The sequence below is a fragment of the Mirounga leonina genome, unplaced genomic scaffold (genome assembly GCF_011800145.1).
Source record: "Mirounga leonina isolate KUSES-001 unplaced genomic scaffold, KU_Mleo_1.0 Mir_115, whole genome shotgun sequence".
Classification (NCBI taxonomy): Eukaryota; Metazoa; Chordata; class Mammalia; order Carnivora; family Phocidae; genus Mirounga; species Mirounga leonina.
This window is the reverse complement of record NW_023270268.1, coordinates 50,259,575-50,273,490: the sequence shown is the minus strand read 5'-3', so window position 1 is coordinate 50,273,490 and position 13,916 is coordinate 50,259,575. Positions and strand designations below refer to the sequence as shown.

At 41.4% G+C, this 13,916-nt stretch overlaps 1 protein-coding gene across 1 annotated transcript; it reads left to right on the top strand.

The window, feature by feature from the left end:
* Positions 1–704: 704 nt before the first annotated feature.
* Positions 705–4,136, top strand: LOC118000088 (homeobox protein NANOG-like). Its single transcript, XM_034989633.1, has one exon. The coding sequence runs from the start codon at positions 2,841–2,843 to the stop codon at positions 3,621–3,623; it is 783 nt and encodes a 260-aa protein (XP_034845524.1). The 5' UTR covers positions 705–2,840; the 3' UTR covers positions 3,624–4,136.
* The last annotated feature ends 9,780 nt before the right edge of the window (positions 4,137–13,916 follow it).

Sequence of the window (13,916 nt, the reverse complement as noted above, 5' to 3'; positions counted from 1 at the left end):
ATCACTTTAGACAGAGCAAATGAAACTAGAAGAAACCATCACTGACTTTGAGAGTCTCCTTCTAAATTAGTTGGCCTTTGGCTTTTGGAGAGCAAAGTTCAAATTCCAGTTCCTGCCTGACAGGAAAATAAGTCAGACACAAAGTAGATAGATAGTCTTTTAGACTCCAAACTGAAATAGCAGTGCATAAAGAAGATCTGAGTCTTGAAGAAACTTTGTTTTTAGAGTTGCTGAATTCACTCACCTACTGTGTGATATTTTCCATTGTGCCTTTTGAGGCTGTTCACTACATTTGTGATATTTGCCTTTGTTAGCTAATCCCTTCAAATGTAAATAAGAAATTTTAGACTTTTTAATGAAAAAGTGCTAAATTCAATTATGTTCTGTGCATGCCCTCTTCCAGAGCACATTAGCTTTCTAGTTGCACAGTGGATGATGGAGCACATGATCATAAGTACCAATTGCTTAAGAAGATACTAATAAAATACAAAGGCACTTTAAAAAGTGCTTGGAGGGGTGCCTAGGTGGCTCCATTGGTTAAGCGGCTGCCTCTGGCTTACGTCCTGATCTTGGGGATCCTGCTTCTCCCTCTTCTCCCAGCTTGTGCCTCTTGTTATCTCTGTCTCTGTCTGTCTGTCTCTCTCTCAGATAAAGAAAGTCTTTAAAATATAAAAAAAATAAAAAGTGCTCAGAACTAGGCTCAGCCATTTACTATTTTTGTGCCCTGGTCATATTACTACGTGAGCCTGTTTTCTCATCTCTAATATGTAACAACTGGAGAATGGTTTTGTTTTTGGCTCAGTGGACAAGGAAGAGATTTTCTAAAACAATGATCTGAATGCTTGGCAACATTGGATTTGTTCCATAAAATCCTAAACTTTTAAATTGAGAAAAACTTATAGTAGCATAGCTGTGGACACTTGACTAATAGAGATAAGCTGTTCATCAACCCAAAATGAAAGTTTTTAAAAAAATTATAAGGAATGGAATACAATGCTGGCACTATTACTAAAATTGACCAGGATATTTGGGGGATAGAGAAAAATTAATTAACCCTAACATTATTAGAGAATTATACATATGTTGCTATACTTTTAGTGAATTGCCTTTTGTGAATTTTGGAATTCAAAATACGAAGACTAAATGAGAATGCTAGCAGCAAATCCTTTTGTTGTTGTCGTTGTGTTAAACCTAAAAAAGCACAGAGGTGTATCAGATTTGCTGAGATTCTTTATTATAGAATTAGATCATTAGAGCAAGGAAGAGATTTAAATGTCAAGATCAAATTCCTTATTTTATGAGGAAGCAAATTCAGAGAGGAAAATTAATTTATTTAAAAACAGTATTATTGTTGTTATCATCGTCATCACTACAGGTGCTTTGCAAGGCACCCGTGTCTGTTCTGGGAATCCAGCAGTGAGCTAGACAGATGTGGTCTCTCGTCCTGAATCCCTCAGTTAATGGAGGAGCTAGAACCAGAAATGAGTCTGTGGATTTCTAGTTAAAAGAGCTTCCATTAATCCAGTACTGACTCTAGACCAGGCCCTAAGTGTTTCACCTACATTAAGTCACGTAATCTTCACTAATTTACAGTAGGATGGAGCATGTCTTCCCACTCCCGACGTCTCCTTCCCCGTGAAGGGAGCTCCATTAACGTAACCATCCTGGCTTTTCTCCCTGCCTTATTTACTCTGCTCAAGGGGAGATAAAGTGACATCTGAGTTTGGAAAGAGTAACTGTGCCTGAGTAGCCCAGTCCCTTCCCTTCTCTTTTCTTAGGACAGCAGTGCCTAAAAGGAACGTCTGTTCTTTGCTCTTCTAGGCCCAAAGATGAACAGGGCAGAAGGAGGCCTCTTCAGGTCTTGTGAGTGGGGAAACAAGTTTCATAGTGGGGTTTTACATTAGGAAGCCCTTTCCCATAGATATCAGCTTTCTCATCAATAAAATCTCTGTGTGTATGTATGCAAGAGAGAAGCATTTCATAAAAATAAAAGAGCAAATAAGCAAGTATGTCCTATCATATTCGAATCATCCAAAACCAGCCAAGTTCTATTCAGTGTGCATGTCTATGCCCCACATTCTGACCCACCTGCCACAGCACTGAGGAAACAGTATCTTAAAATAATCTCAACATACCCTTCTGGGATCATATGCCCAAGCAGCGGAGCAGCTTGGCACAGCAGCCTGGTCCTGTCTCAGATGGCACAGAAAATTAACCATCACACCTTCTAAACAGATTTGGCCTAAGTTTCCAAATTTCTAAAACTGTTTGCTGCTGGGCTCTTTAGGAGACAAAGTGGTGAAATAAAAACACCTTGGGATTTACAGAATTAGAAGCCCCAGATTTGAGTCCACCCTGAGTAAGTCTCTCTGACTTGCAACCTCTGTTTTTCCTCTAAAGAACAACATACATTGCCTTAATGAGCTCACACGGTTGTTTGAGACCCAAAGAGGAAAATATATGTGCAAGTGCTTTGTAAACAGTAAAGAGCTATAGAAACGTTAGTTGTTTTGCAGACTTAAAGATACAAGTTCCAGCCTTTGGCTCCATTAGGCTGGTTGGCTCTTACTATTGCAGTGGTGACCCACTTCATCCTGTCTTTCTCAGACTCTTAACATCTGGAGGTCTTCCTACTCCTCTCAGTTCTTCCACCTAGATCCATAAGCCGGGCCTTTCTTACAATCTCGCTTTTTTTTTTTTCCATCTACCCTCAACTCACCAACATAAGTGCAGATCCAACTCTGCCCCAATGCCCGCCTGGCCCCGAAGCACCCAGTTCTAGGGACTCTTCTCCAATGCCTGAGATTTATGGGCCTGAAGAAAATTATGCGTCCCTGTAAATGTCATCTGCTGAGACACCCCACGCGGAGACCATCTCTCCTCTTCCTTCCTCTGTGGATCTGCTTGTTCAGCACAGTCCCGACTCCTCCACCAGTCCCAGGGTAAAACTACCACCCACTTCTGGAGAGGAGACAACAGTGAGGAAGGAAGATACAGCCCAGGGCAAGAAACAGATCAGGACCGTGTTCTCTCAGACCCAACTCTATGTCCTCAATGATCAATTTCAGAGACAGAAATGCCTCAGTCTCCAGCAGATGCAAGAACTTTCCAACATTCTGAACCTTAGCTATAAGCAGGTGAAGACCTGGTTCCAGAACCAGAGTATAAAATATAAGAGTTGGCAGAAAAACCACTGGCCAAAGGAGAGAGAGAGTGTGACTCAGAACACCACAGCAACCGCAGAATACCCAGGCTTCTGTTCCTACCACCAGGGATACCTGAGGAACACTTCTGGAAACCTTCCAATATGGAGCAACCAGACCTGGAATAACCCGAATTGGGGCAACCAGATCTGGAACAGCCAGTCTTGGAGCAACCATTCCTGGACCAGTCAGAGCTGGTGCCCCCAAGCCTGGAACAATCAGTTCCAGAACTGTGGAGAGGAATCCCTGCAGCCCCAGATCCAGTTCCAGCAAAATTCCATCAGCAATTTGGAGTCCATCTTAGAAACTTTTAGGGAAAGCCATAGTGTAATACAACAATCTGCTAAGTATTTTAGTACCCAGCAAATAATGGATTTGTTCCCAAATTATTCTGTGAACATACAGCCTGAAAATATGTGACGATGAGTATATTATTCAATCTCAATTTGGGCGGTGGCTGTATTACTTCTCCTAGGCTTTGTCTTTTAGGGTCCTATATAGCTCTGCCTCGATATTCTGTTTCCCATTATTCTTATTGTGTCCATTGAGGGGTACGATTGGAGTCAAAGAGGTTTCAGTAGCATTGGCTGCTATGGACAACATGATAAAAGGTGTTTCTGGCTCTAGATAACTAGATACAATCCTAATGTGGATATCTTTAGGCTCTAGAATCTAACCTCAAGAATAGGAAGTGAAGATACAAAGACATGTGATGAAGGATAATTTGTATTTTCTGAGATTATGAGGCTTTTCATGTTAATAACCTCAATTGTTAACGGTGAAGGGTTAAGCTATAATGTGCTTCATTGATTTCCTCTGTCCCTTGTGATGTTTTACTAGAACTGTTAATTTGTTCATTATTCTAGAATTTGTAGAAACATGTTTTGTATTTTAATGTATCATGATAATAGTACCAGTTTGGCTGATTGGTTTATAGGTTTAGTACAAATAAATAAAATACCCACTTTACCCTTAAAAAAAAAAAAGATACAAGCTGCAGATAACAGTTCTCATGTTTACTATGCATTTTAAGCTTGACTTTATTTCTTGTTTTTTTAAGATTTTATTTATTTGACAGAGAGAGAGAGAGAGAGGGAGCAAGTACAAGCAGGGGGAGTGGCAGGCAGGGGAGAAGCAAGCAAGCTGAGCAAGGAGCCCGATGTGAGGCTTGATCCCAGGACCCTGGGATCATGTCCCAAGCCAAAGGCAGCCACCTAACCGACTGAGCCACCCAGGCACCCCTAAGCTTGACTTTATACAAAGATGTTTGTATGGCCAGGTGGTTGATAGTGGTCTAGCTGGTTATTATTTAAAGACTGAGAACCACTTCACCAACTAAGCTCTTCCCTCTCCCAACCAACATTACTTACTTACTGTAATTAAAAATTGCTGTCTACATTGTTACCATTCATCTTTGGCATTAGGCAATACCTCTCTCAGGGACATTCCTATAAATTCTGAGCAGGTTTATAAAACACCTTTCCACTAGGAAGAAGCAGAGCACATGTGAGAAGTGGGGGTCAAGTTGGGGAGGATGATAGAGAGGCTGAAGGCAGGTAAAAGGCATGGAAGAGTCTGGGCTGTCAGTTTCAACCAAAAGTTCTGATAAAGAAACTGAGGAGGGAGATGGGAAGGTAGCCAGGAACAAGGGGAACATTGTTTCAAAGTGGCACCTTTTCCATAAATTGTTTTAAGGCTTGCTCCGCCTCTGATCAGTCTACCCTATCTCAACCTGAAAGTCAGAAAAAAATGGATTCCAACCCTGTCTCTCTGACCATCCAGCTGTGTGACCTTGGGTATGTAACTTTGCCTCCCTGGGTCTCATTTTCCTTATCTGTAAATGAAAACTTTGGATAAACATTCTCTAAAGTCATTTCGACAAAAAATATTCTGTAATTCTAGCAAAGAGCCTGTTGAATTTCCTCCTCTTTCAACATTTAAGTCTTACCTTCCTCCAGGGGAAAAATTTAGAAGGGGGTGCCTGGGTGGCTCAGTCGTTAAGCATCTGCCTTCGGCTCAGGACGTGATCCCAGGGTCCTGGGATCGAGCCCCGCATCGGGCTCCCTGCATCGGGAGAAGCCTGCTTCTCCCTCTCCCACTCCCCCTGCTTGTGTTCCCTCTCTCGCTGTGTCTCTCTCCCTGTCAAATAAATAAATAAATAACCTCAAAAAAAAAAAAAAAAGAAATGTGCAAAGAAGTAGGTGTTGTCTGTGTGTATTGTGTCTGTATGACCATGTGTTAGCGTGTGTGTGTAGACACCAATGGTAAAGGTAAAACATCACAGGCCAGAAAGAAGCATTTCATGAAAATTAGAACAGAAATTAGGCAATTGTACACTATCTTACTTGAACCATTTCTCTTATAAGCAAAGAAAGTCTCCAAGAAGTTGTTCCAATTTTGGTTGTATTCAGACACATTCGCAGTTCAGTTAAAAAAAACTGTTGAACCTTACAAATCACACTTGAAAGATGAAAGAATACATACTGGCATTTAAAGCAGGCACCAGCCTAAAAGCATACAGGCTTCTTGACAATTGCTCTATAAGTAACTAAGAGAATAAATGAATAAAATATCCATAATAGTTGTTAAATTCTCAAAATGATACATTTTTCTCCTGAGTGTGCAGAACAGATTCTCCATGTTTTTCTGTATGGTGATAATTCTGTTCACTGCATAAGTAGGCTGAAGCAAAAGGAATAACAGAAAGAGGTCAACTATATGACCTCAAGCATTAAAAACAGAAAAATTTAGGGAGAGGGATTCATTGATTCAGTATTAATCATTCTGAGAATCTGGTTTGGAATCAAAGGCATTCCTGAGTCTTTCATGTACTTTAATAAGCTATTAATAACTTTGGCATCTATTAAATAAAATTCCACTCTCAGAACCAACAAAGAGCTAGGAATACTATTGTCATGTTTCTTGTTAATATAGATGACCTCTCTAATTACTCTTCTCTATTAAACATGACTACTGCTTCCAGAACTGAAGACTATAAGCATTAGTACAAGGCTAGAGATGGGAGACCAGAGAAAATCAAGAAGTTTGGAGAGGGAGGACAGTATACAGAAAAGACCACAGTCTTTGAACTGAGATGTGGGTTTAAATCCTAGTTCCACTAAACCTAGGATTTATTTGATTTTCTCATCGGTAAAATGGGGCTGGTATATGCCTTACAGTCGTGAAAAATCATGATACTGTATGTGAAGTACCTAATAGGCCCTCAATACACAGTAGGCGTTATCATTATTCCTTTGTTAATAATGTCTCAGTGGGGCAAATAGCTGTTCTTCCTGATTTAAATTTGAAATTATGCTCCTTCCAGGTCTTCGCTCTATGAAACTATGCTGTTTCAGAGAAGTTTTGTAATATTCCTAAGACTACCTGGATTTATAAATAATGATGGTTTTCAGAATACAATCTATCTTCTGACATAAAAAAAGAAAAAAAGAAAAAGAAGGGGGGAAAGGAAGAGGAACAAAAGGAGAGGGATTAAAGAAAAACAAAAAGAAGTCAAAAGAAGAAAATGAGCGGAAACAAAAAGAAAAAGGAAAGAGGAGACCTAGGTCTTTGTACTGGCATTTAGTCACATTCAAGAGTTTCTTAAGGGGTGCCGGGGTGGTGTAGTCAGTTAAGCATCTGACTCTTGATTTCAGCTCAGGTCATGATCTCAAGGTTATGGGATCCAGCCCCGCATCAAGCCCCACAACAGTTCCGAGCTCAGAAGAGAGTCTGCTTGAGATTCTCTCTCTCCCCTTCCCCCCACCTCTCTCTCTCAAATAAATAAATAAATCTTCAAAAAAAAAAAAAAGTTACTTAAGTCCCCTGAATAGTTTTCATGAAAATCCCAAGGCTTCTCTTGCTTGACTCACCCAACTGTAATAGTCCTTTGAGCTAAAATACCTTTTCCTTAGACTTTTTTCAGACCATCAAATTTCTACTCATCTTCAAGGCTCTCATGGAATCTCACTGGAGGACCAACATGTGTAAAGCATATCCTATGTTCCCTGTATCTCAGTAGGTGCTTTATTTGAGGTGCCTCATTTACAGTGGGGTGTAGTCCCGAAAGGGGAATATTATCAATCCTTTATAGAAGGAGGCAACTAGGAACTAAGTCAATTGGCCAGAAAAAGAGTCAAGCCTGGAATGGATCCCAGGACTGTAGGATCCAAAAGCCTTCATTTTGTTCCTTTGCATCACAATGCATATAACCCTGACCCTCTCCATCAGAATTAATGGGGGTGATGGGGCAGAGGGAGAGAGAGAGAGAGAGAATCTTTTTTTTTTTTTTAAGATATATTTATTTATTTCACAGAGAGAGAGAGTGTGCGCCTGCAACCTGCACGAGTGGGGAGGGGGCAGAGGGAGAGAGAGAGAATCCCAAGCAGACTCCCAGCTGCATGGGGAGGCTGACAGAGGCTCCATCCCATGACCCTGAGTTCATGACCCACCACTTAACCAACTGAGCCACCCATGTGCCCCTGGTTTTTTGGTTTTTTTTTTTTAAGGTTTTATTTTTTTAAGTAATCTCTACACCCAGCGTGGGGCTTGAACTTACAGCCCTCAAATCAAGAGTCTCTTGCTTTACAGACTGAGCCAGCCAGGCACCCCTCACTCCATTTTGTTTTAATTTGTTACTTTTATTCTCTCTTCTGCCAATTCTATTTATTAAACATTTGTTGAGCATCAACTATGGGTAAAATATTGGATTATATTCAGGCTCTAAGTAGACTAATTTTTTTTTAATTTTGTTTTGTTCTTATTTATTATTTCCTTATTTTTTTAATTGTGGTAAAAAAACACATAACATATAATTTACCATCTTAACCATTTTTAAGTGCACAGTTCAGTAATGTTAAGTATATTCACATTTTATGCAACTATAAATCATTTTATAGTTGTATATATTAATGTATATATATTATATATACATTTATATATACTTAATATATATACATATATATACACATTGTATGTATACATGTATGTATAAATACATTTGTATGTATAAATATACATTTATATATATATTTGTATATATATACATATATAGGTGTATATATGTATATATATTAATGTCTGTAATTCCTATGGTGCCTACCACATGTTTGCTGAATAATCAGGACTTTGCCACCCAATCCTAAAACTGCCAGTCCCCAGATCCCAACGCTCCTGAGTGCACCCCATGGGCAAAGATAGAGTTAATATTTCCTTTTTTTTTTTAAGATTTTATTTATTTATTTGAGAGAGAGAGAATGAGAGACAGAGAGCACGAGAGGGAAGAGGGCAGAGGGAGAAGCAGACCCCCCGCTGAGCAGGGAGCCCGATGCGGGACTCGATCCCGGGACTCCAGGATCATGACCTGAGCCGAAGGCAGTCGCTTAACCAACTGAGCCACCCAGGCGCCCATAGAGTTAATATTTCTAAGCTCCTACCTAAAAGCTGTCATATATCCTAGATCTTTAATTTTATTTACTAATTTTCAAAATAGGTCATAAACTCGCTTGGTTCAAAATTCAACAAGTATAAAAGAGTGTATAGTGAAAATGCTCCAATTCACTCCCCAACCATCCAATTTCTCTCCCTGGAGGCAGTCTTTATTATCTTTATTATTTTATGCATACAAAAGTAAAAACACACACTCATACGAACATTCCCTTCGCCCACCTTTTACACAAATTGTACCATACTGTTTACACTCTTTGGTACTTTGCTTTTTTTTCACTTATATATTGAAGGTCATTCCATTTAGTACATTCATATTTTACATTTTATGGATGTATGTAACTTACAAATGAGTTCCCTGTTGATCAACATTGAGTGATTTTAGGGGGCCAGTCTTTTGCTAGTAAAACATTACTGCAATGAATAGCCTCTAAATAGAGCATTTTGCAAGTGTGCAAGCATATCTGTCTGATAAATTCATAGACTTAGGATTACTTGGTCAAGGGTGTGTACATTTGCAGTTTTAGCAGACATTGCTGGAGATTTTCTATATTACTGCCCTCCCCACTCCCTAGCAGTTGAGAATTGTAGTGCAATGACAGGTGTTCCTTATTGACAATGGCAGTGTGAATTCAACATGTGAACGGTGTGGAGGCAGAAACAATAGAATCATTACAGCCTGGCTTCTTTTGGTCTGGATTTCCAATTCATGATGGAATCTGCTTGACCAGGTTCGTCCTGTCTAGCCAAGCGTCCTCGAGGCCTCCTGAAGTCACTAGCCTCGGGTTATTTACCAGCCTTGGATCACATGCTCAATGAGAATACAGGCTGGTGGTTCAGGATCAGCCTGGAGAGCCTGGGGGCTGCCTCTCCAGTCCAGGCTGGGGACAGAACAGGATCCCTTTGGAAGGAGCCTTGGCAGGCAAACACTAGGATTAGGATATCTATAGGGTGACTAGACTCTCAGTTTTCCTAGGATGGCCCCAGGTTATGTCTGTTGTCTAGCATAATTACCAATTGTACTCCGTTTCATGCTCAAAAGTGTCCTAGTTTGGCCTATAACTTACTAAGATTGCCTAAGCTAGGGCAAGTGCTGTTCATACCGTGTTGTAAGGAGCCCTTGGATTTGTAAAGACTTTCAGAGGGAAAGGGAGAGGCTAAGCAGGTGACATTTGCACCCCAGTGCCACTGTCTGATGTGACTAAGAGGATATTAAGCTTATAATAATGAACACATTTCTATCTAATAGGAGTTAGATGTTTCTCAAAACTTTTAAGTCAGATGCACTTGTCCCCTCTAATGACACATAAGTACTGTCCGGCACTTTCTCCACCAAAAGAGATCACTGAAAATCTCTTGAGGCAGTAATCTCTTGACCTCAGCAGATAAAGCATCTGAATTTACCACTCATTTGACAGTGCAGATGGGGCTAGGCCTTGAACTAATGGACCACTTGTGGCTTTTAACAAAAGCTTTCCCCGAATGCACTTCTACTCCATGAGAGTCAGAGCATGGAGTCTGGTCTAGGTGAGAGAATGGGCAAGAATGACATTTTGAGTTCAGTTCAAAGATGCTGCACTTTGATTTATTTCCAGAGCAGCATCTAAGCATTGCAAGGGATAGACATGAGGTAAGGCAGATGAGGCTGCCCCTTGCCTCCTTTATTCTTCACAGAGACACATAAATTTGGTGGTCTTGGCAGCCTGAAGAGAGTGAGATGTCTGGGAGGTCAGGGGAGCCCAGAAGCACGGGCTCACTATCTTTCATACCTCCCACCACATCAGCAACCAGAAACAATTTATGCTACCATATAAGGCCAAAATGTAGTTCTTCAGCAGGCTGCTTCCTTCAGGCTACTGTCCAGATACCAGACCTTGAAATGGTTGTGGTGCCCAGCCTGGGGCAGTCTCCCCTTATCTACACCTGGGCGGCAGGGTGTAGGAGTTTTCCACTTAGTTTGCAGGCAGGCTTGGCCTTGGTCTACCACAAACATATTTGAGCCTTTAAGTTCTCAAACAAACTCTTGGCCTTCTCCTGAATTAACATGGGCTAAAGGACATCTGTGTTGATTGTGATCCTCTAACCCCGTGGGCCATGCTTTCCATTTTGTTAATCACGTTGCCTCATCTCTTGCTGATTACCCTTGATTGCAAAAGCCCAGCTCTTCAATTGCTGCCTGATTCTCTTTGTCCTTCAGAACTGTTCCTTCTGTGAAACAATTCATCCCTTACACACATGCAACTCTCATCCTTTTCTCCTCATTTAGAATGTTTATTCCTCCACTTTCGTTTCCATCAGAGCCACATGTGTCTTCTTACTAGCTCTTCCAACAGTCTCACAGCCTCTCTACTCTCTGGACACAAAGGAGTGGAGAGTGTTCATAAAGTACCCCCAAATGTGTGCACAATCACAACAAACCTGGCCAGGGACTAAAAATGGCCACCAACAACTGGTAATATCGTTAATCTATGCCAAACAGGACAGATGAACATTTGCCCTGGAGCCCAGTTTTGTTCAAATCTATGGAAGTATATTGTTTTAAAGTTCTTAAAGAAAGTAACTTACTTTCCTCATGCTCCCTATTTCACTTTTTTTCCTTTTCTCAACCATCAAAGATGGTTTAAGATTGCTTATAGAGTCCAAAGAAGCTGATTATGGCTTGAATGACATGGAGAAAGTGGGTAGAGTGGCTGATAAAAACAGGGAGGCTGCAAAAGTAAAAAGAGAAGAATGGAGCAGATCACTACTAACTTGGATCTTCTAGATGCCCATTAAGTTAGAGTTTAATTTGTATCAGTTTGCAAAAATAAATACAAGTCCAGCTCCTCTTTACCAGCCCCTCTCAACAAGGGAGGATGATTTTGTAGGAGAGGCTGTGCTAAGAGATTACACTTCCCACACACCAATATTATGTTTGGCTTTCTGACTTGCTTCGACTAATGAAATGTGAGTAGAAAGGATATGTGACATTTCTAGCAGAAGCTTTAAAAGCCATTGCGTGGTTCTGCCATTGCTTTTCCCTCTGTTATAAAATGACCAATGTGTCACAGGTGGGAATTGCTCCTTCAGTCCAAGTCCCAAATAAAGATGCCATGGAACAGAAGCTGATCTGTTATTAACATGAGTGAGAAAATAATTCAGAAAACACCTTTGTTGTTGTAAACCACTAAAATAGAAGGTTCATCTGTTATTGCAGCATAATGTGGCTTGACCTGACTGACAAAGCCATTAATTCCAGAAAGCAGAGAGAGAGAGCAGCAGTAGAAATGTTTGGGGGGGGCGGGTAGGGTGGGGTGGGTGGGAGAGGTCAAGGGTATTGTGGCACAATGACACAGGAGATTTAGGAACCATTCAAACATCAAGAAGACCTCCGAGAGGAACAATACTGGCTCTTACAAAATGAGCCAGTATCAGGGGAAAACTGCAGGAGGATTCCTTCAGGAAATAAGAGGGGAGAAAAGTGACACAATTCAGAATGAATTAAAGAACAAAGGTATCTTATTCTTAGTTGTCTGTAGAGTAGAAATGAAGTAGTATTTGAGGGCTAGGACTATGAGAAAAGCCAATACTTTCTCTTCTCTGGGCCAAGTTTGACTGCTCGAAGTATGATCTTGCAGTATGATCGAAAGCCCCAGATGGAATCCCTAAGGGACCCCAGACACATCTCCATGAGGAAGGTACTGTTTTAGAGAGCACATGGAAGTTATGGTTATTCAGGTCCTGCCTACTCCCTGGGCCAATCCCTATGGTTAGAATCAATCCAGGGAGGATGGAGGGGTCCCAGCTGGGGAAACCAGGCCCTGGACTGGCCTAGAGCTCAGAGGGAGGTGCTTCTAGGGCAATTTTCTACCCTTCTATTTTCTTTGTCTTATCTGGGCTTTGGATCCAACTGATGTTGAAAGCCAGGATTATAATTGTCTCTCTGGAGCTGAGAGAAGTTGTATTTAGAGGTAGGTTTTCTCCATAGGATGAGAATGTTGTTTTCATTGCTCACACTGCCACAGATATGGTTAACTCCTGTCTGTGCCTAGGCCTCTGGGATGCAGGAGGGCAGTGGTTCCTTTGAAGTGTCCTTGGAGCATCAGCATCACCTGGAAACTTGTTAGAATGCAAATTCTTGGGCCTCATCCAACATCTACCGAATTTAAAATTCTGGGAGCGGGGACCAGCAATCTGTGTTTCAACAAGCCCTCCAAGGGATTCTGATACACACTTAAATTTGAGAATCACTGCACTGGGGGCATCTGTGAACAACAAACATGCATCTCTTTCTCAAGGCATGTCCTCATAGCCCCAGGCTAAGACAGGATCAACTCCACACCCTCCTTGGAGCTTATTAAATGATGACCCACTCCAGTTGCCAGCAGGGCCTCCCTGTCTTCATAGCACATTTCAAAGTGGAGAAGGCTATGAGAAGGGTTCAGGCCTTCCTGTGGTGCTATATTGAACACCTTGGCCAGCACTTCTTAGGCCAATCCAGCTCAGGTCCAGGCCAGATTTGGGAGCCACAGACAAATATGCTCTCACATCTCCCTTCACATAAGGTCCACATTAAGACCAAAGAGGCTGCTGATGAAATCCACCCTATGAGGTTGGTATCATCTCTATGTTACACGCAGGAAACCTAACAAGAGATTTAAATAACTTGTCACAATCATAAAATTAGCAAGTGATGGAGTTGGGATTTAAATCCAGTCAGTCTAACTTCAGAATCCGCTGGGAAACTGTTTGCAACATTCCTGGATGCGTACTTTGAGAGTCCTACTCAGAAGTAATTGATTTGATCGATTTAAAGCCCATGTCCAAAGGGTCCCCTCATGTCAACCTGCTGTCACCAGTCATTTGCTTCCCAAACTGAGGCAGTTGACCTGAACATTAGCAAATGAAGGTATAATTCTAATTCCAAGACAGATGTATTGTTATTTCCCTTAAACGATTTGCCTTTTAAATTTCTCTCCAAATGTATGGGAAAGAGCTGCAAATTGAACCAAGTTCTACATACCTCCACTGGGGTAACACATAGTCATCTCACGCTGAGCATGTGCCAGGAGAACTCTTCATTCCTGCTCACAGCCCGCCCCTCCCCTGGCCTTCCCTAGCTCAGCGAACATACCACAGTGGTCAAGCCAAAATCTTAAGAGCCATTTCTTCCTTCCTTCTTTCCTTCCTTCCTTCCCTCCTTCCCACCTTCCTTCCTTCCCTCCTTCCCTCCTTCCTTCCTTCCTTCCTTCCTTCCTTCCTTCCTTCCTTCCTTCCTTCCTTCCTTCC

Bases quoted from the DNA above. Each gene is read 5' to 3' on its own strand.
- LOC118000088 (XM_034989633.1), top strand. From the start codon at position 2,841: ATGTCATCTGCTGAGACACCCCACGCGGAGACCATCTCTCCTCTTCCT.